Source organism: Syzygium oleosum, unplaced genomic scaffold, assembly GCF_021117445.2.
Source record: "Syzygium oleosum isolate NSW1041296 unplaced genomic scaffold, Sole_v2.1 Sole_v2.04, whole genome shotgun sequence".
Taxonomy (NCBI): domain Eukaryota; kingdom Viridiplantae; phylum Streptophyta; class Magnoliopsida; order Myrtales; family Myrtaceae; genus Syzygium; species Syzygium oleosum.
Window position 1 is genome coordinate 12,284,844 of NW_026607488.1, and position 23,409 is coordinate 12,308,252.

Below are 23,409 nucleotides of genomic sequence, written 5' to 3' on the forward strand. Positions count from 1 at the left end.
TTCACAAATCAATAAATTGTTTGAACAATTTTCTAAGAAAATGAAATAGAGAGGGAAAAAGAAGAAAACTCAAGTAGCGCTGCCTACATTTGTAATGTCAACAACATCAATTAGGACATTGATTTTTTCATCATGTGATACCAAGGCATTGTTTATCTGCTTCACTGTCGCAGGAAGCAAAGATTGGGTGTCATGACTCTGTAGAACAATACACAAGTCTCAAACTTCCTGCCTGAATATTTTGTACATGCAAATATAATTTCGATCGTGTTAAATATAATCTGAACTTCTTCAAAACTCAGCATCCAAACACCTAAGTAAATGTTCACATAAGAATAACCCCACTCAATATTTAATTGACAACACTCAACAAAATTAAATGTTCACATAAGAATAACAAAAGGAAGGAGAGAGAGAGAGAGAGAGAGAGAGAGAGAGAGAGAGAGAGAGAGAGAGAGAGAGAGAGAGAGAGAGAGAGAGTTCCTTAAGCAAACCCACATATAGAATAAGCCTAAAAAAGAACAAAGAGAAAAAAGAAAAAAACTAAATTTAATATGCAAACCCATGTTTAGAACAAGTCTAACATAATATTCAAATTTGTAAACTCACTGTTCGATTGTCTTCATCACCACTACTATCATCGGAGGAACTCTTCCCATCTTCCCGTTTTCCCTTTGGTACGGCAGTGCTGATCGATGGCGGCCCACAAGTAAGCACAAGGTATTCTTTCCTGCTCATCGTGCTGCTTTCAACAATGATTTCGAGGTTAGTTCATTTTTCTTCGCTAAGATTCTCATAGAGGCATCCATCCAAATTACTGTGGCAGTGCTCAGCCTTTATTTACAACAGTCATATTCTTATCACATAGACAGTCTAAAGCACTTATTCTGCAACCGAAGTGTATGAGAAATACCATTGTTGAATGGCACGTCTCTTGCTCGGACTTGTCATTAGACAGTCCCACAAAGAAAACAGAAACAGGAAAGCTTGCCGTTACAAATAACGAGCAACTCTGGAGTCTGGACATGATATTGATAAGAATCTGTACATAATCATAGACCAACTTTATAAGCTCGATTTTGCCAATTATCCTAGGCAACATCAAACCGTTAGTAAGAGAATGAACAAAGTGAGATTGTGATGTAACAGCTAAATTGTATTATGCGCACATTTGATAATTTCATAAAAAAGATGTCACCTATTTATGGAATAACTACTAAGATTATTGACAGTAATTTCGCAAAAATTTATTTATGTTTTGATAGGTAAATGAAAAATTTACTGAAGGGCACCAAGGGGGTGAAAACGCGTATACAAAAAGAGCTCAGAACCAAAAGTGCTCAATTACAAGACAAATCATCTACAATGTTGATTAAAGCATTTCCATCCACACACAACTTTCCAACTTCCAATAATTACAAAACGGGGTGTTCCTCTCCAATGAAAACTCTCTTACTCTGCTCTTAGAAATTTTACTTTCACAAATGACTTCCAACCGACAGAATATATACTAAGATATACACAACATATGTTGTTCAATCAATGTCGAACACTAAAATAAGTTCTGGTAATAATATAGGTACCTGTGTGGGTAGTCAACCACCACACCACCTGCAAATCTAGCACGCATAGCAGAACTCAAAATCAACTCACGCTGAGCTATACTTTCTGGATAAACTTGGAAAACTGCTCTTGCCCCCCTTGCTAAGCATCTATATAATGATCCAAAAATGCCCTGAAAGAAATCAAGAATTATGTCAATTATAGGCCAGCCAAATAGAGACTAGAAGTTCTGCAAGATAGAAAAGCAGAAAAGAAAAACTTTTCGTCATTTATGAAAATCAACGAGCTATCATCCAAATGATGAGATGACAACATGGATGTAATCACAAACCTGAGATGACACACCCAGAGTTGGATTCAGAATGTAGAACAGATGATGCATCAAGCATAAAATATTTGCAGATCAAATTTGGAGATCAAATTTGGTGTTTTTTTAATTCTTCTCTCTGTTCTTTTCTAGGCTCATTTTATATGTGGGTTTGCATAAGAAACTCTCTCCCTCTCTCTCCCCGTTCTTTTGGTATTCTTATGTGGACATTCTTTTGTAAATGTTCTCATGTAAATTTTGACTTGGGAAAGTTTGAAGTACCTTAACAACATTATCTTCCATTCAGAATCTGCCCGGTAAACATCACGGCATATTTCTTCAATGAAAAGCTGCAAGAAAAGGCAATTGCACTTGTATAAGATATAGCAGAAATCAGGCAACCAAAAAGAAGTAGGAATAATTCCCCACTAGCACAAAAAAGGGAAGTAGCAGGATAGTAGGAAAGAAACCATCCTTCTTTGTTTTTTTCTCATGTTTGTAAGGGATACAATATACATCCTTGTCGCCGTGCTTGTTATACTACGTTTACGAATATCAGTTAGTAGTTAGTAGGTGGTCATCAATGAGGTAACTAGCGTTTTTGGGTGTCTTTCATGCTCTATAAATAGAGCATTCTATGTACTTTTTTTATCAAGTCACTTGGTAAAAATGTAGCCTTTGAGTATCTTTTCTCCCCTCTCTTAAAGATCCTAGAATATCTATATAGTATCAGAGTCATCAAGAAAGAAAGGCCGAATGAACACCCTAACTTTATCTTTCTTCTTACCATCAGTCTGGAGAAAAAAGAACCCTCGGTTCTACTTAATGGTTTCTACTTTGACACTAAGACCACCGGCGTTCGCCATTCCAAGTCCTTCGTTTTTCGTCCTCTGGTCTTCATACTCAAGAGCAGCCACAACAGATCGTCTTCAAGAGACGCATTGTAAGGACCCGGGGTCTACACTGTGTAATATTGTCCGCTTTGGGCCCACTGACCCTCACGGCTTTAAAACGCGTTACACAGAATAGAGAACCCAAGCCTTATAAACTAGGCTAGGACTCCCCCCCTAAGCGATGTGGGACAAAAGACATGCCCCCCTTGCCATCCTAGAAGGATGCCAGGAGCCGCTCCTTGTCCAGGCCCTCTGGCCCCGGCGATCACTCCCCATCCTCGTCGGACCGGGTCGTTACATTCTCCCCTCCTTCGAGCACAGCGTCCTCGCTGTAGCCCCACACGCGGTCGGGAGTCGGCTCTGATACCATTTGTAACAACCCGGGGTCTACACTGTGTAATATTGTCCGCTTTGGGCCCACTGACCCTCACGACTTTAAAACGCGTTACACAAAATAGAGAACCTAGGCCTTATAAACTAGCCCAGGACTCCCCCCTAAGCGATGTGGGACAAGAGACATGCCTCCCCTTGCCATCCTAGAAGTCTGTCAGGAGCCACTCTTTGTCCAGGCCCTCTGGCCCCGGCGACCACTCCCCGCTCTCGTCGGACCGGGTCGTTACAAGCATCATCGTCCTTTGCTTGTCATGGTGGCAGATCTGCTAGGTAATCTCGAAGAGCAACGCTACCTCGTGAGTCACTCGTCTCTCCGTTGTCGTCAGGGAGAGTTGTGGTCGGCCTCATCAATATTGTCGCCGCCATCCTTGTGCTTGTAAAGTCTTCCATAAGTTGATCCACTCTGTTCTCTGGGTTCATTCCGCCATGCATCCTTCTCAATTGTGGTCACTGGTTCAGCTTCACCGTCAAAATCAAGCTACTGTTCTCGTTCGATTGATGCTTTTAGTCTTGCATTTCTTTTTCACTTGTTTTCTGTACTTTTAAATTCCCAAAAAAGAAAAACATAACAAAAAAAAGGCTTTCTGGAGGCTGTTAGTGCTCCAATCTACAACACTTTATCTTCAGAAACTTCATAAACTTTTGGTCCTCCGAAATCTCAACAAGCCTACTATGGAAGTTATCCACTGTGAGACTCATCTTCGATTGTGAGTGTCATTGACGAGTGGAGTCGCCGTCAAGATTTTAGGTTGCTGTGAGCACCGAAGTCCATCACACCTTCATCGAGTGATCAAAGTCGAGCGTCGTAAGGTGATGGAATTCAGTTTGCCACAATTCACGAAGTTAGTTCTTGAATGATTATATATTTGCAATTCAAGGAAAAGAATGGTATCAACTTTCCGATCTCGATTTGTCTCTTCACACTTTTGTCAAATCCGGAGTTGATATGGGTTACAATCAGTTTGTCGTGGAAGGTGTAGCTTGCACAATTGTCGTCATCTTAAATCAACTTTGGCATTTATATCGATAATCTAGTTAAAGGGTCGGCTTACACGGCGCTTTGGTCATAGACTTTGGACAAAAGTTGCACCTATCATATGTAAGCCAGGAATGATAAAAATATTACTCAATAGTTAGTAGGTGGTCATAAAGAAGGTAAATAGGATTCTTGAGGTTCTCTTATGCACTCTAAATGGAGTCATCTATGTACCCTTTCATCAAGTCATTTATTAAGGATGTAGCCTTTGAGTCTTTTCTCTCTCCCTCTCTCTTCAAGATTCTAGAATATTTACAATGCTAAACTCAAAAGCATGTTTAAGTTCTTCACTTACAGTGCAATAAACCACTAAAAAGCCTTACTAACCAGCTAATTTATCCGTCTTTTCGTTAGTGTCCCGTTGCATGATAGTACTATTAAGATGAAAGAATATCTTTCACTAACCTTGGTTCGTCCATATGGATTCACCGCACAAACAGGGAACTCCTCTGTACAGGGGACCTCCTTTGGCCGACCATTTTACAGTAGCAGACGAGGAAAACACAAGCTGCAATGTTTCACGAAAATCACAATTTGGTTAATTACAGTGGGAGATCACACAAGTATGCATCTCTAAACTCACAGATCATGTACTTCGAGTGTGCAGGGATGCAGGACAGACAGAAAGAAAAAGAAGAAAGCGAATGAAACATGCACCAAAGGTGCAGATTAAGTGAGGACCACACATGAAAACAACACCCAATTTAGTTGCACTTCTCTCCACACAGCAGTCAGCATACTGATGTATCAATTGCAGAAATCTACTAGTCTAGCATTTCAAACACCATAGACGGCAGCCACTTCAGTTTGGTCCATTAACTTGAATCGACAACAGTTCCTTGTCGATGCACCAAAACTTGAAAATTAGATGACTAGTCATCTGACATAATCCGTTTAATCCAAAATGAAAGGGTCATTAAAATTCAAAGACGGATCTCCCCCCCCCCTCCCCCCCCCTATAAATCGACCCATTTGTCCCTTCCTCAGGAAAACTCACTTCCCCCCAAAAAAAACCAAATCCCCATTTCACCCTCACCCTCACCCTCCCACTCCACACTCTGATCCATCGTCTCCTTCTTCTACACCCAAGAGAGAGATCTCCAGAAAAATCTCAACTTTGAATCACGCAGAAAGCCACAAAATAGAAATGTCTCCGAGCCTTGCAGAAGTGGCTTCCATTCTGGGCATCGTGGCCGCTCTCCTTGGCATCATTAACTCCGTCCTGGGCATCCTGCAAAGACCCACCGATTTTTTTTTCTTGAACTTATTTTCCTAATCTAGCTTATTTAGTTTTGATTTTAATAAGCATGACAGGGGATTAAAGTTTCTGGGTTTTCATTTTTTTTTCATTATCCTCTTTTAAAGGATCCAACTTGAGGAGATATACGAAAGTAGGAGTCAACTCTTGCAATAACTAGTCAATCGGGGCAAGATTTGTGCAAGTACACTAACTGCAGGTCTTCACAATTCACCGACCAATCATCATCAAAGAGGTAAAGTGATGGATGACATTGCTCCCTTGGGTGTCTCTGTCTCGACCTGGCTCTTCTCAGAAGTCTCTTGTTCTAGTCTTCCCGTCCTCTTTCCAAGTCAACTGCCGTGTTTGAGCAGAGCTGATCTCACAAGACCGGCACAAGGAATTGTCAATAACAATGGCCTTCTTTTCACTTTCACGTGAGGAATCAAACAACTTCGGTAGCCATTAAGCAAATAACATAGAGGCCCGCTCAGAAGATTGAAATCTGTAAGCATGGGTAAGCAAATAAATCTTTCTTTTAATTTTCAAGTTTTGGTGCATCGACAAGGAAGTGTTCAGGTTAATTTATATAGTTGCAACATGTGGATCCAGACATTTCTTGCACGGTCTTTTACATCTAGATGTGGAACATCTGGAAGAATTTTATGTCTGTTGTGATACTGGAAGCAATTATTTAGATATGGAAGAATTGGAATGGTGTTACTTTCAACAACTATTTGTTTTTTTCTTTGTTCTCAGAACAACTGCTTCTTTATTCCCTAAATATAGCTTCATCCTTTGTATAAAGTTTGATAAAATTGCATTAAATTCAAGATTTGCTGGCATTCTGCCCCCTAAATCATTTGCAGTTGCATTTTGTAAATCCTTGTCATCCTAAGCTCTTGTTTTCACTAGAAATCATTGTATATTGAACCTATGTTCTGTTAGCATAGTTAGTTTGCATCTATCTTGTGGTGACATGGATAGGATGAGCTAGCTAATATTGAAAATTTTCCTGCAGAGACATGAAGAAGTAGCTACTGTTGTGCTTCACCTTCAATAGATTCAATTCTCTCTCTTTCCCCCTTTATCTGCTAGTTAAATACCAACATAATGAGGTAATAGAATGGCTTGTTGTCTAGTAGATACTTCAGGGGGTAAAGTGTGCACATGAAATGTTAATTAGAATTTGCCCATAGTTCGGTTTGAAGGACCAATGGAATGTAAGCCTGGGGATAAACATTGTGTAATTGTTATATTGTTTCTCCACATTTTGCTAGTGTTCCAATGCATTAATTTTGCATGGTGAACATTCTTAATTTGTAATCTTGCCATACTCTCTGGAAATTTTCTGTGTTTCTACACTTGGCAACTTAGAATTTTTTTGGGTTTCTTTTCTGTAGTTTTCTGATTCTATATCTGTTTGTCATGCTGTGTTTATGGAATGTGGATAAGTCCACTCACGAGCCACGGTTAAGAATTGAAGCATGTTCCTCATCATTTGGATTAGCCATGGTTACAAGGTATTCTTTCCTGCTCTTCTTGCTGCTTTCAACAATAATTTCAATATTAGTTCATTTTTCTTCGCTAAGATTCTTATAGATGACGAAAAAATGAACTAATCCAAATGGCAAATTAATAATTTAATATGATATTGAACAAAGTCATCATAATATGTAGGCACTCTAATGAAATTGAACAAAGTTAAGCCGTCGAATTAGCTTCCGAACATGGCCATCTTCTCTGGATGCTGCAAATTCCAAGCCCTAGGAGGGGATCCAATACGAGCTCGCGCTTAGTGACTGAGGTCGATTCGATGATTTGTTTTCTTTCTTTTTTTCTTACGGAAAATTAATTAATAATTTAATATGAGTTATCATGTTATTCCACAAAATTTAGGGAAACAGCCGGTCGAGGAAAGGAATAGTTATAAAGAAAAGAAAATATGCAATTTAGGTAAAGGAAAGTTGAGTTCGCTTCCTAAGACCACAAACCAACGGCATTGCTCAATATGTCGTACGAGCTCCATTTATAATTTTGCTCAGTCATGCGCGCTTTAATTCCATAATAAGACCTTCGACCCAACATTTTCTCTTTTCCCATAGTGAGACGCGAATTCGGAGCTTTTAAAAATTGGAACTTTCCGATTTGCGAGGGGAAATTTATTTTTTTTCAAAAAAAATAAATTTCCCCTTGCAAATCACGAGGCAAAAATCACCATCTCCTCCTCCTGCTCCTCCTCCACCGCCACCCCGTTCAGCTCGCTCTCCTCCCTCAGCCCTCCGTACTTTCCAAATTGCCCTCACAATTCACGACGCAAAAAACACCATGTCCTCCTCCTCCTCCACCGCCAGCCCGTTCAGCTCACACTCCTCCCTCATCCCTCCTCCGTACTTCTCGTTCCTCTCCGCCCTCGCCCTCAGCGCCTCCAGCAGCTTCCCCACCGCCCTCTCCTTGTTCCTCGGGTTCTTGATCAGCACCTCGCTTATGTCCGCCGGCGTCATCTTGGCCTTCTCCACTGCCTCCCTGAGCTCGCCCGCCGCCGCTTCCCCGCTGCCCAGGTAGTCCCGGAGCAGGATCTTGAGCGTGAGTGTCAAGACCTCTCACGTGCAGGATCCTCGGGAAGAAGGCAATAATGGTCAGGAGGGAGGCCACGATGCTCAGGAGGGAGGACACAAAGTTCAGAGATGTGCAAGACGACTCCATTTCTGTCAAGATCTCTGGGTAGTGTAGAAGGAGGAGACGATGACGCACGGTCGGGTTTGGGTTTTTTTTTCCTGAGGGGTGGTCGATTATTTATAAGAGGGTAAAGACAAGCTTTGACATTATTTTGCTTTAACTTGTCTTTACCCTCTTATAAATAATCCTCAGAAAAAAAAAACCCAAACCCGACCGGGCGTCATCGTTTCCTCCTTCTACATCACCCAGAGATCTTGACAGAAATGGAGTCGTCTTGCACATCTCTGGACTCCGTGTCCTCCCTCCTGAGCATCGTGGCCTCCGTTAGCTATAGTGCTTTATCTCTGTTTCAATGAACATTCCTCCGTTACCTTCAAACCCAGCCTTGTGTGTATACAATAATCAGTTCTGCAGTGCAAAAAAGGCACATTGCAAAATCCAGTAGCTTGGATTGAAGAAAAAAGAGTTAACACAATTAGCTTTAGGCTGCAATTCGATTTTCCGAAACTCTTCACAAGTGAGAATAGTACAATAAAGCACCCAATTTCTCCCCTAACAAGCCATGAACCTACGTCTCTATTCGTCTACATAGTTTGAGTTCCAGAGTCAATCCTCTTATTGAGACAGGACTATGCTACCACGTATCCACTACTTCTACAAGCTTGTATAAAATGACTGCAAGGATACAACTGTATTGCATGCCACTTAATATGTGAAGCAGCATGAAGCTTTTTTAAAGACTAAAGCATTGCCAGGCTTGCCATACGAACCACTGACACTCCGAAGACTTTTAGGTAGTTTTCTCGGTCTACTTCAGATCCTCCTAAGATTAGCAGATAGACAAAAAAAAATCATTCATCCATCTTTCAATCTTCTTAAGAATAGATCCAACACCTGCAGATTAACAGATGAACATACTAACATACACATGAAATGTAAAATCTGACCTTGTTACTTCATTTAATTCAAATAACTGGCATTGAGATGTATGTAGGACTGTTATGGAAAGCCATTTTGGATAAATAACCCACTAACGGCTGTAGATTAAGCATGTGAGAGAGAGATTGACCTTGTTACTTCATTTAATTCAAATAACTGGCATTGGGATGTATGTAGGACTGTTTTGGAAAGCCATTTTGGATAAATAACCCACTGACGGCTGTAGATTAAGCATGTGAGAGAAATAATCTCTCTCTCTCTCTCTCTCTCTCTCTCTCTCTCTCTCTCTCTCTCTCTCTCTCTCATTCATGAAGTAGGTAAGATAAGAATAAAAACCCTAACGGATGTCCAAACACAAGGCCGTTTGCATTTGCCAGTGTGATGAAATGGCATAGTGCAATTGTGAATATGATGTAAATGAGCATCAATAATATGGAAATTGAACATGATTTTAAATGCCTATGGATGTCCCTTGAATCTTAACGAATAATTACAGTCAAACAAGCTGATCCACATGTCTTTGCAACAATGAAATATTTTTTTTTTGGTAAGGAGCAACAATGAAATATTAATATCCATAAGCATGATATAAAGCACTATAGCCAATTCCAAGGGGAAGATCTGGTGAGGACCATATGTTAGCACATTAATTGGAGAAAAACAGATGCAGCAACCTTTTTCTCAACTGTCTAAGATGTCTAGGACTAGGAGCTCCATGTTCTAAGGTCATATTGCTAATGGTAAAAAAAGGGAAAGGAAAAAACAAAGGCCATTGACATAGCAATAACATACCTTTAACGTGGATCTTAAGGTTTAAAGCAGTTGCTTTAGGCCGTACAGAACACAAATGGCACTGCACAAGATAAAAAAGACATCCTTCATCAGCTAATGTTTACAAAATTGAAATGTTTACTTTGACTATCACATAGTACCAGGAGGTAGGAAGACTACTGATGCTTATAAAAACAACGACCTTTTCGAGTTTAAAAAAAGTAGCTCGATCTCAGGTAGAAGTAGAACCTTTGGATTCATTTGGACTTAAAAACTATTTTCTTACATTGCAGCAAAAGTAGAATGTATGTTTCATACATGAAACTATATCTTAAGATGAACATAATAACAAGACTTAAACCTAGCTCCAAATAAAGTACACGAAATCCAACATCAAGAAGGGTTCCAGATAAAAGTTAAAACCTAAACCAAATCGAACACATCGGAGTAGAAAAATAGAATTTCAACTCCAGACAACTAGCACATGAGGCAACGAACTGATGAGTACAGAAGCCCAAATTCCACAAACCATTCCAAAAACAGAAAGGCTTCCGGATTACTTTTCATACATCCAGATTATATATATATAGGGAATCAATAAAACTTGATGAGGAGTTTTAAAAGAAAAGGACAGCATCAATTGTCTTATGGAAAAAGAAGACTTCCCAATGACGTCCAAGGAAGCAATGAAACGCCACATTCATCTTATTGAGGTTACCGTTGTGGTGAACTTTGCGCATAATAATTACCAGAAGATGAAGAATATAAATCATAAGAAACAAAAGCCTTCCATGTTCCAACCATGACATACACGATATTTTAGATTTATGTTTGGTAAAAGGAAACCTCTTGCTAATCAAAATATCGTGAGCATTAAAAGCAAGCACAAATTGAACTGAACAACTAAATCGCAAGCTTTGTGGATTATGAGGTTGTCTTTAAAGCCCATGACAATGTCCAAATACCTGCAGAACGTGGAGGCCATCAATGCTCAAAATAAATAAAACACGCATCAAAGTCAATTAGTTCTACATCTCGCCCATGCCAAAAGAAGAAATGCATTGCACTGGCCCAACCATTTTTTCTTTATTTTAAAATTTTTGAGAAAATAATGCACAGGCCCGTGCGTTCTGATTTTCAACATAGTTCGCACTGTCAATTAGATAAAAACAAACCTGATCTCTCGCGCCGAGGACGACGCACTTCACGCCGTCACCTCCTTTGCCTCGAACTGCGGGTCGCGCGGAGGAGGAAGCTGGAGAGAGGAGGAGACGGAGGGAGGGGAGGGATAGGGAAGAAGATGTTATTAGGGTTTTGACAAAGTGAAGGTGGGCTGGGCTTCCAACAATGGGCTGCTTTTTTTTTTTTTTTGATCTTGTACTTTCTTTTTTTTCAAATTTGATTATTTACTTTTAGTTTCTTAACTAATATATTTATTTATATATAATTATTTTTTGAAAATTTATGTGTATAATTTTTTAGGGTAAATTCATTCTAGGTTTTTATTATTATTTATTTACTTAATTGAATCAAATTTAAAAATAATAATTTATCATGTATATATAAAAATATATATTTAATATACAACGTATCTCATCGTGTTAGAATTCTCTATTTTTTTAGAAATGACATGTCGCGTGTCGTATCGCGTGTCGGTGCTACTTAGCATGAGGCAATAATTGACGAGTACATAAGCCCAAAATTTACACAATTCATTCCAATAATAGAAAGGCTTCCAGATTACTTTTCATACATCCAGATTATATATATAAAATCAAATCCAACTAAAACTTGATAAGGGGTTTTAGGAGAAAAAGGCTACATCAATTGTCTTCTGGAAAAAAAAAGGATTCACAATGAAGTCCAAGGAAGCAATGAAACGCGACATTCATCTTATTGAGTTTAACATTGTTTTGAACTTTGCACGTAATTATTACCAGAAGAGGAAGAAAAAAAATCATAAGAAACAAAAGCCTTACAAGTTCCAACCATGACAAACACAAGCATAAATTGAACTGAACAACTAAATCGCAAGCTTGGTGGACTATGAGGTTGTCTTTGAACCACATGACAATGTCCAAATACCTGCTGAACATGGAGGCCATCGATGCTCAAAATAAAAAAAAACACACGTCAAATTCAATTAGTTTTACATCTAGCCCACGCCAAAAGAAGAAATGCATTACACTGGCCCAACCATTTTTTTCTTTTTTACTAAGGAACCGAATAATACAGAAGCTCAGCTGCTATTTGCTACTTTATCCACTATGAAGTGTGAGAATGGCAATTCTGTAGCTCCTAATCAAAATCTGTCCCACAGAGATCCAAGAAGAGAACTCCTATAGAGTAAAATCAGTATAAAGAACTCAATCTAGTGAACACGTACAGAAGAAATGCTGATGGGATTGTTTTTTTCAATCCAAATTTCACTCACGAATCACGAGGCAAAAATCACCATCTCCTCCTCCCCCTCCTCCACCGCCACCCCATTCAGCTCGCACTCCTCCCTCGGCCCTCCTCCGTACTTCTCGTTCCTCTCCGCCCTCGCCTTCAGCACCTCCAGCAGCTCCCCCACCGCCCTCTCCTTGTTCCACCGGTTCTGGTTCAGCATCACCTCGCTCATGTCCGCCGGCGTCATCTTGGCCTTCTCCACCGCCTCCCTCAGCTCGCCCGGCGCCGCCGCCGGCGACTCCCCGCCGCCCAGGTAGTTCCGAAGCAAGATCATGAGCGTGAGGGTGAAGACCTCTCTCGTGCAGGAACCTCAGGCCGAAGCCACCAATGGTCAGGAGGGAGGCGAAGATGCTCAGGAGGGAGGCCACGGCGTCCAGAGACGAGCAAGACGACTCCATTTCTGCCGTCGTGTGTTGAGTGTCAAGATCTCTGGGTGGTGTAGAAGAAGGAGACGATTAAGCAGAGTTGGGTTTTCCGTCTGAGGAAGGGAAATACTTAATTATCATATTTATAGGTTTTTGGGGGGGTAAAGGAAGGTGGGGAGAAGCAGCGATGCTTTATCGCAAACCTCCCCTTCTCGTCCCCTCGTCCCTAAGACCTTCACTTCCCAAAAAACTACGTCGACGCACGGTTCCCCCCCCCCCCCCTCAGGATGAGTATGATTTCAGGGTAGAATATGAAATCTGAGAACCTGACATGTGAGAATTTATAGATTCCAGATTTTAAGGTATGCAGGATGAATTTCAGATTTCAAAAATTAGGGAATCTGTTTTGACAGATAGGTTCCAGGTTCCACCTACGTAGAACCTGGAACCTAAACAAGTTTTTTGTGTTTTTTCTTAGTCTATATTTTTGTGTGATCCTACAGTATTTCATGGTGTTAGATTCTGGAACCACTAATCTGAGTTTTCATTTTATGACTTATTAATGTTTCATATTTTTCGTGTGTCTGAATATAAATTGTGATTAATGAATCATAGCAGTAAGTGGTAGTCATTAAATGTGATAATTCACTGCAATTATTCAATTAATAATATAGATATAACCTAGGTAGACCCTATAATTGACTTTGGAACCTGTGATAGAGTAGGTTTCAGGTTCCAAAAAATGAGGACCCTATTCTCATAGATAGGTTCTAGGTTCCAGGTGGAACATGTACGGAAGATGGAACCGCTCACCCCTAGTATCGATTCACTTAATGACTTCTCATTTTGATTGTATTTATTTGAACCATAAAAACTAGTCTTTTGTATTCTTTTTCGTAAATAACAAGTTTGTTTAGTATTATTGTGTTCATTTTCGTTTTGTTTAACTAAAAATGAAATAAAAAAAGAACATGTTAGACCCTAGAACCTATTTTAAAATCTGTGACAAGGTAGATTTCAGGTTTCGAGTTTCGATCTGCTGATTGCTGTAGATCCCCACTTTTCCCCAGGCAAAAGAACACTACAAGTGCCATAACTTGTGTACGGCGCTCACTTTAGTGCCATAACTTTTTTTTGGATCACTTTAGTGCTAACATTTTTGAAAAACGATCACTTAAGTGCTAAAATTTTTGAAAAACGATCACTTAAGTGCCAACTCCGGTGCCGTACACAATTTTTCGCCGGAAATCTGACGTGGCATTTTTTTTATTAAAATCTGAAGCTAACGTGGCTCGCCGGAGTCTCGCCGGAGATTGGCACTTAAGTGATCATTTTTCAAAAATTTTAACACTTAAATGATCGTTTTTCAAAAAATTTAGCACTTAAGTGATCGTTTTTCAAAAATTTTAGCACTGAAGTGATCCAAAAAAAAGTTATGACACTTAAGTGATCATTTTTCCTCCGACTTGGCACCAAAGTGATCCGAAAAAAAGTTATGGCACCAAAGTGAGCGCCGTACATAAGTTATGGCACTTATAGTGTCCTTTTGCCCTTTTCCCCAACATCAGGTCTTTGGGTGGGGGCGGCTTCTTCTCTCCTGTTCCTCTCGCCCATTGTCTTTTCAAAGGGATAGATGCATTAGTCTAATGCAAATTTTTCCCGGTATTCTATCACGTGGAAGATTTGTACAACTTGCTGCTGCTGCTATGGAGGAAGGACCCTGTGCGATGGTGAAATCCGGTTGATACGGGAAAATTAATTAGTCAAAAACAGAGAGAATAAAGCAAAAATAATTAAAAAAAAAGTCTCCAAAAAATTCCCTCTTATATCTAAACACGTTACCCCCCACTTTGGCCTTATGTCACACATGTCATATAACAATTTCATTTATTTCCAATGGCACGACCACAAATTTGTAAAGGACTTCATACAGTGTGCCCCGAGTATATTTGTTAAGCAACCAAACGATAGAATTCTATACTAATCGAAATCCAGATTACAAGAATGCGATCAACGGTCCAAAAATAACTATATCGACGTGAATTCGGTAAAGTTTCAATTTTTCGCCACACGCTCTGCGTAAAGTTTGTTATTGCACGCTGGTCTTGTAGCGAGGAATTCGATGGCACATCGAGTTCATGCAAGTTCGGTCCATTGATTTTGTGAGGTCTAACGTACATCTCATATGATATAACGACTCCGATGGATCGAGTCTACTCGAACTCGGTCCACTCGGGAACGATCCTTTTTACGATGGATTTATTTAATAGAATAAGGAGGGAAAGGGGCGGGACATGTGTGGCTGATTGGCTCATCACGAGGGGTTAGGAGTGGAGGCGATGTTGGTGAGGTGAATGTCATCGCCATTGGTCTGTTATGTGCATTCTCCCCAAATTTCTCCCTCTCAAAAGAAATGGAATAGTGACCATGACAAACCCCCCATACACGCGGCACCCTCTCTCTCTCTCTCGGTCTTGGTTTTGGGGGATGAGAGGAATTGGCTCTGGCTTAATTGATATAAACATTTCCTTTATGATCTCTTTTTCCCTTCACATCACTATAATTGATAATTTTAAATGGATTATCACGTGACACCAAAGGAAACAGGGAGGTTCATACAGCCATTTCGGATCTAGGGAATTAGTGCACGGGCCTTCGCCACCCAATCTGTGGCATGATAAGCATTCCTAGGGCAATGTGATGTTCTCTACTATGTGATTGCACCCGCCTCCAAGAGCAAGTCGATGGTGTAGGATCATGCAATGCATATAAGTTCAATAAGAGATGGCGATTCAATCGAGATTGAGGGTGCGCGAAAAGCACATAAGTTTTGCTTATGATTAGATTGTTTCATTACCTTCCATCTGAATGTAAAGAAATTTATTGTCAAGTTTTGTGCATCCAAAGAGCCTAGTGCTAGCATATTTCATAAGCCTGACTGCTCTCTCAAATTCTTCCAACTTAAAAAGATCCAATAGGAAGACATATATCAGTTCCAAGGAAAAAAAACAGCACATAGCTTCAAAAAAATTATTATGTATGTTCAACCGGTCTGTAAGCAGAGGTTGAAAGATGTGTGATACAATGTGATCTCCAACTTCAAGCCACAAACCAAGGAAGCGTAAGGCGAATCTACGAAGTAGAAGATGCTAAAAGCCAATGGTGTAGTAGTGACCTATTCTACATCTCTAAGAAGACCAATGATATGAATTTTAAGGACCCACCGCGATTGATAACTTTTGACAGAAGAATCTAAGGTAAAAAAATCGGGTAATCTTACGTTCAGAGTGGAAAAACAAGGAAATACCTGCCACTTTGTTGTACCAAAAGCAGTTTGGAGGTCTCTAGAGAGATCATTCAAATCATCAGGTGATAATGCTTCTCTCATCTCCCTATCCCATGCTCTGCACGTTGATTCCATCCTGGCAAACCAAATAAACCATAAGAGAACATGCCAACTGCATTTGCCCAGAAATAGTGGACATGACAAAACAACAGGCAAGCCGGACAGCAAGTGCATGCTCGTTAAGAAAGCCTACCCATTGCCTAGGCAGTGACGATGACATTATTAAGATAGACTTTAAATGTTTTTATAGCTAACATTATGGTAAGTGAAGAAAAGTATCCGCACATGAAGCTGGACTATACACTTTTAGTAAACTTCAACGCTTTCAAATTCAACTTCAACTCCGTTGCTACTCATGCTAGGTTTTAGTAACTGAAATCCCAAAATAACTTCTGCTTACATATAGGAACCAGCAAAAGCATAAAAATACATGTAAAACAATCCAATTAATGTCAACGCTTTAAGGAGTCCAGATCAGTTCACGTGGGAGGCTCACGCCCTTATCATGAAGTGCAAAGATATGTTACTTTCATTTTCAAATATTCAAGTAGCCCATTGCTTTAGAGAGGCTAATTTAGTGGCAAATTGGCATACTAAAGCTCATAGGAAAAACTATTTACTTCATATTGGGTTTTATCTCCTCCCCCGGCCCTTTGGGATCTTTTATGTACTGAAGCCCCTTTCTCGGGCCCTATCACTTTTGACTAGTTTAATGAAGTATTTCACTTTCTGACCAAAAAAAAAAGAAAAAAAGGCCACACCAAAGCATTTGTTAGTGAATACACATACAATCGGGCAGTGAAAGACAGCAATTGCCATGCAAACTGTAAATAGCTAATAGAAGCTTCGCAATGTCATGAACTCATTCTTCATTTTCACCACTAGCAGGATCGAAACCGTCGGATTGAGTGCCGAGACAATAAAGCAAACTAGCTTTCGCTGGACAAGAAATTAAATAAAAATTCAAATTGAAGTGCTGTTTCATCGATTTTGATGGCATATTTAGAACCCAAGAATGAACTTATGCAGATATTCAAGAATCAGTCACAACTCAAAAGCAACAAAGCACACAGTCTACAAGCTAGGCACCCGAAGCATCTAAGCACCAAGCTATATGCCCCCAAAGTATGCTGATTCAACAATCGAAGAATTGTAAGACAGAATCCCTCTAGTTCATCAAACCTCCACAACGTCTTGATATGAATTAGGCAACCAATTGAATAGAAATGAAAATCGCAGTGTACACATTGGCAGATTCGCAGACCTCCTTGGCCACAGAGGAGAAGAAATCGTCTTTCCGCCGCCATTCGCAACCACAATTGCTTCAAGCTCCAGCTGAAGCTTTCCTCTTCCCTCTTCTCTTCTTCTTCACTGAGAAGAAGCGAAGAAGGAAGAGAGACAAGGCAAATGCAGAGATTTGGCCCCTCTCCCTCCCTCTCTCTAAGTTGTTCCTGTGTCTAAAAAAAAGTTGTTTTGGAGGTGCAAGTTAATATTCAGACGGGAGATTACACCAATTTGGGTTGGTATCTATAGTGGATTGGATTGTAAATTAAAGTATGAAAATAGATAGATTTCACTATTCGTGAATGTGATCATTTGAGATCGCTCAGCCCCATTAATGTCGTGCACAAATCGGAAAAGCAATGCATATTTTTCTGATCTGAATCTATCTCTCTCACACTCTCTCCCCTTGTACGCATGAAATGTAAAAATCTGACCTTGTTACTTCATTTAATTCGAATAACTGGCATTAATATGTATGCAGGACTGTTTTGGGAAGCCATTTTGGGTAAATAACCCACTCACAACTGAAGATTAAGCACATGGCAGAAATAACATCCCTCTCAGGAAGTCGGTAGGATAAAAATAAAACGGGTGTCCAAACACAAGGCTGTTTGCATTTGCTAGTGTGATGAAGTGGCATAATGCAATTGTGAACATGAGCTAATTGAGCATCTCCAATATGGAAATCAGACATGATTTAAACTGTATATGGATGTCCCTAGAATCTTGACAAATAATTACAGTCAAACACACCGATCAATATGTCCTTGCGACAATGAAATATTAATATCATATGCATGATATAAAGCACTATAGATAATTCAGAAGGGAAGATTTGGTAAGGACCGTACGTTAGCCCATTAATTAGAGAAGAACTGATCTACGATGTCTAGTGATAGGAGCTCCATGTTCTAAGGTCATGGTCTAATAGTAAAAAAAGGGGAACGAAAAAACAAAGCCATTCACATAGCAATAACATACTGTGGATCTTAAGGTTTAAAGAACTTGCTTTATGACGTAGAGAACACAAACGGCACTGCACAAGATAAAAAAAAAACATCCTTCATCAGCTAATGCTTACAAAATTGAGCTATTGGAATTTACTTCGGTTCATATAGTACTAGGAAGTATGAAGACTACTCACGCTTCTAAAAACATTGACCGTTTCGAATTTATAAAAGTAGCTCGAACTCAGGCGGAAGTAGAACCTCTAGATTCATTTGGACTTCAAAACCATTTACGTACATAGCAGCAAAAGTAGAACTTATGTTTCATACACGAAACTATTTCTTAAGACGAACAAAATAAGAAGACTCAAACCTAGCTCCAACTAGAGTACATGAAAACCAATAACCAATTGGTATTCCAGATCAAAGTTACAACCTAAACCAACAAGAACATCAGAATGCAAAAAATAGAATTCCATGTCCGGACAATTAGCACGAGGCAATGATTGACGAGTACAGAAGCCCAAAATTTACACAATCCATTCCAATAATAGAAAGGCTTCCAGATTACTTTTCATACATCCAGATTATACACATATGGTGAAATCAAATCCAACAAAAACTTGATGAGGAGTTTTAGGAGAAAAAGACTACATCAATTGTCTTCTGGAAAAAAAAAAAAAGACTTCACAATGAAGTCCAAGGAAGCAATGAAACTCGACATTCATCTTATTGAGTTTAACATTATTTTGAACTTTGCACATAATTATTAACAAAAGAGGAAGAAAAAAAATCATAAGAAACAAAAGCCTTCCAAGTTCCAACCATGACATACACAAGCATAAATTGAACTGAACAACTAAATCGCAAGCTTGGTGGACTATGAGGTTGTCTTTGAAGCACATGACAATGTCCAAATACCTGCAGAACATGGAGGCCATCGATGCTCGAAATAAACAAAACACACATCAAATTCAATTAGTTTTACATCTAGCCCACGCCAAAAGAAGAAACGCATTACCCAGGCCCAACCATTTTTTCTTTATTACAAAATTTTGAGAAAATCATCCACAGGCCCTTTCATTCTGATTATCAACGTTGTTCGCACTGTCAATTAGAGAAAAACTAACTTGAATGAACATTCTAGTCGTCTGATTACGTTTTCCACACCTATTCTTCCAAAAAAACAGTTCTTGGCCCTTTTGTTTAGGTTTGTCAACCACAGTGGAAATTAGGTTATCTCTCTCTTCATTATCAGCAATAGCAATTCTCCAATCCCCCATGCTGGGTGAACTCCGTGTCTATCTGTTGCCACCTGTTTTATCTGCCTGATCTCTTGCGATCTAGATCTATCACACAGCAAACATCCTCATTAGGTTTTCCATCCGTTGAGCTCTTGCTCTCATCCATTAAGCCACTGCTGCAAGCAGCACTAGTATATCTTCCTTCTTATCAAAATTTTCCAAAATAAAACCCTTCAACAGTGTTCCATGCAGGCTGTCTCCCCATACCACCCCCCCTCTCACCAAGAAATTCTTGCAATGCTACTTCAACGGGAGAGATATGATCTCTGATGGCCATAATAAACTGTCCATCTCGAGCTGCTGTCGTAGTTTCATCACCATGAGGCCCGTGACTAAGCCTGACTGCTCTCTCAAATTCTTCCGACTCAAAAAGATCCACTGACCAGACATATATCAGTTCCAAGAAAAAAAAAAGAGCACATAGCTTTAAAAAACAGAAATTATTCTGTATGTTCAATGGGTCTGTAAGCAGAGAGGTTGAAAGATGTGTGATACAATGTGATTTCCAACTTCAAGCCACAAACCAAGGAAATGTAAGCCTCAACGTGCGAATGTACGAAGAAGAAGATGCTAAAAGCCAACGGTGCAGTAGTGACCTACTACTCTGCATCTCTAAGAAGACCAATGACGTGAATTTTAAGGACCCAGTAAGAAAAACGAGTGATCTTACGTTCACAGAAGGGCAAAACAAGAATGTACCAGCCACTTTGCTGTACCCAGAAGCAGTTTGGAGGTCCCCTCGAGAGATCATCCTCAAATCATCAGGTGATGATGCTACTCTCATCTCCCTTAGCCCCGCCCCATCATGCTCTGCACGTTGATTCCATAAGAGAGAACATGCCGAGTGCATTTTGCCCAGAAAACAGCGGACGACACGACCAAACAACAGGCAAGCCGGACAGCAAGAGTGCGTGCTCGTTAGGATAGCCTACACAGTCTCCAAGCAATCGAGGCATCGTAAGACAGAGTCTCTCTAGTTCATCAAACCGCCACAACCGAATGGAAACGAAGATCGGGATGTACGCATCGGCAGATTCGCGGACCTCCTCGGCCGCACAGGAGATGAAACCGTCCTTCCCTCTTCCCTTCTTCTTCTTCTTCGCTGAGAAGAAGCGAAGAACGAAGAGAGAAAAGCAAATGCAGAGAGACTCTCTCTCTCTCTCTCTCTCTCTCTCTCTCTCTCTCTCTCTCTCTCTCTCTCTCTCTCTCTCTCGTTTTATGTTTTTTTTTTCTTTTTATTTTTTCCCTGTTTCTATAAAAGAAATAAATTGTTAAAATTCTATATTAAGAAAAATTAGTATCACGATGAAAATTGCAATTATAGCCCTCGGCAATATCCCAATTTTTTTGGAGAAGAACCAATTATCACAAATTCACAATTTGTGAAATTACGGATGTCCCCATGTGTGTAGTTTAATCGATATAATAATATGGTAATTGAAAATGAAATGTAAAACGTAAATCTTATGGTAAATTTACCTCTCGAAAATAGCGAAAATGATTGGAAAAGCAATAAATTGGATTTAAGAAAGAAAAAAAAATTTGCTTCTAACTTTCATTAGACTGAAATTAATCGGCTTAGCAAAAACAATGAAAGAAATTAATTTTTACTCATAATAAATAGTGTCTTTATGTAATCTTTGTGCTTATGACAGGATGGTAAACATCAATTTTTTTTGTGTATAGCAAATAAATTCTCCTGAGCTTTGAAGAGGCTCATGAGCTTCTCCTACGATAAATTCTCCTTCGGAATTAGGTTACTACTCCATAATTGAATGGTCTGCTGCATTATTAAATAACAAAATGAAAAAAAAATTCTCGATTTCATAAGGTACTAAAATATTTAATTTTAATCCCTAGAAAAAAATTGAATTGAAATAAAATCAAAACTAAGAAATAATAAAGCCCAATTAACATGTTTCGTCGAGGACTAAATGTTTCGACTTGCAGAAATTCAAAGTTATATACACATATATGATATCTTTTAAAAAAATTAAAAATTGGAAATAAATTAATCAAACCTTGATAGAAGATGAAGATTGACACTTGATTAAACGCGCCAAATAGTAAAAATGTAGACATAACTTCAGAGTAAATTTTGCTTATAGAATATCGATTTTCAAAATTTGTCAATTGTGGAGCGTGCACAAGTAGCGTGGTTAGTATAGTGTAAATCACTAACTGGTATAAACTCTTATGATATGTAACTATGTCAACATCGCATGATGGTAAAGTCATTATATCTAGCCAATAGCTCCATCACAATTCGGTTAATTTTAGAGTACATTTCTCTTAGTGTAAAAGACAGCATAATTTCAGTTATATTAAAGTAAAAGTGGTAATAGTATTTAGTAATTTTGAGTACATTTCTCTTATTGAACTTTAATCTTTTGAAAAAAAAATTCTTATCCGTGCAATGTGCACGAGCATGTGGTGAGTATATTTTTGTAAATAATCACTAAGCATAATACATATAGTCTTTTTTCGTGAATAAAATGATATTTTATGAAATTTGATTATTAAGATCTACAGTTCATTAAAGTAAAAAAAGAGAACGTTAATTTGCCTCAAGTATCTTATGTATATTGATTTCTACATTACATTTTAAGATTCCCTATTATCGTATTTTTTTACTTGTAGAAAATCACCAATTACTTTTCTTGATTAATTAACTATGGCGATAATTAGAGAATATTAAGGTGCGTTTGTTTTACGGAAAGTTTAAGATTTGGAAATCTTAAACTATGGTGATGATTAACTAATCGTAACCATAGTTTAAGATTAATTAACTACGGAAATGATTAGTTACATCACTTAGAAAAATTAGTCAATAAAAAATATTTTTATAATCAACAACAATATATGCATAAATAAATACATTTCATTTATTCATTTTTATGAGTGATATAATAAATATTTTTTTGGAAAATATTTTCTAGATCTTGAATTTTTCATAAAATAAATGCACCCGGTTTTCTTTTTTTCAGTGCTGATTTTTTTTTTGTTCGGATTTCTTAGTGTCGATTTGAAAAGTAAAATTGATTGATAATTTTATCGGTTGTGAAGAGTCTCCTTACTAAATTAACAATAAGTTTTTAATTCATTTTACTAAACTGTATATTGTTTTTTGGTTTTTCAAAATTTGGGGAAAAGTCACGCGCCTCCGAGGAACGCGATGAAGGCCAACGGATCCTTTGACGACCCTTATCTATATATATATAAGATCCGACCCGCTTTCATTCAAAATTATCATCTTCTTCTCCTCCTTCTTCATCTTCCTCATCTCTCTCTGTGTCTCTCTCACCTGCGAACTAGCTCCTCATTCTCATTCTCAACCTCTCTGCTCTCTGAAATCTCTCTCTCTGCTCTCTCTCTCTCTCCCTCTCTCTCTATCGGTGCCTCTGATTTGAGGACATAGCGAGAAACAGTGACGATGACCCATCATCAACGGTCGGTCCCTCTTTGTGGATCTTCCTCTGACCCTTGACCATTTTGATTTCTAACGAGGAATTTTCTTGCACCAAATATGCTGTTCCTGTTGTTAATATCAAAACATTGCAGCATTGGATTGTTTGGATTTATCTCTTGCTCCCTTTGCTAATATATTCCTATACATTTGGTAGGTTCGCGGTTATGGTGCCAGATCCCAGGCTCGATAGCTCTTATCATGATTTGGCGTACCAAGTATTGAAATCTATGTTGGATTTCAATCCATTGGATTGGGGTTTTGTCCCCCTTTGACGAAGACAAAAGCTGAGAATTCATCTGAAAGTAAGATGATATGCAACGGCATCTAATGTCAATTCATTTACGAAAGATGGAGGGTGACTGGGGGTTATACTTTATGTGGATTACCAAAATGCCATTTTTCCCGCAATGCTAGCAATCTGTTGT

General features: G+C 38.9%; 1 protein-coding gene, 2 long non-coding RNA genes and 1 pseudogene across 3 annotated transcripts in view; all 4 read right to left on the bottom strand.

Moving 5' to 3' along the window:
- LOC115679316 (uncharacterized) overlaps window positions 1-12,737 on the bottom strand; it is a 28,107-nt gene extending 15,370 nt beyond the window's left edge. The window contains exon 1 of the mRNA XM_056310794.1: window positions 12,253-12,737. Coding sequence (XP_056166769.1) covers window positions 12,253-12,667 — 415 coding nt within the window. The 5' untranslated portion in view covers window positions 12,668-12,737. The remainder of the gene's footprint in view (window positions 1-12,252) is intronic.
- Window positions 674-1,883, bottom strand: LOC115679315 (uncharacterized). Its single transcript, XR_008816421.1, has 2 exons — window positions 1,584-1,883; window positions 674-742 (listed from the first exon to the last, which is right to left on the bottom strand). It is a non-coding gene; the product is annotated as an uncharacterized LOC115679315 (long non-coding RNA).
- On the bottom strand, window positions 8,560-11,040 carry LOC115679318 (uncharacterized). The gene is made up of 2 exons (XR_004005488.2): window positions 9,840-11,040; window positions 8,560-9,002 (listed from the first exon to the last, which is right to left on the bottom strand). It is a non-coding gene; the product is annotated as an uncharacterized LOC115679318 (long non-coding RNA).
- Window positions 12,738-18,252: 5,515 nt separating the features above from the next.
- On the bottom strand, window positions 18,253-20,657 carry LOC130137989 (uncharacterized; annotated as a pseudogene).
- Window positions 20,658-23,409: the final 2,752 nt, after the last annotated feature.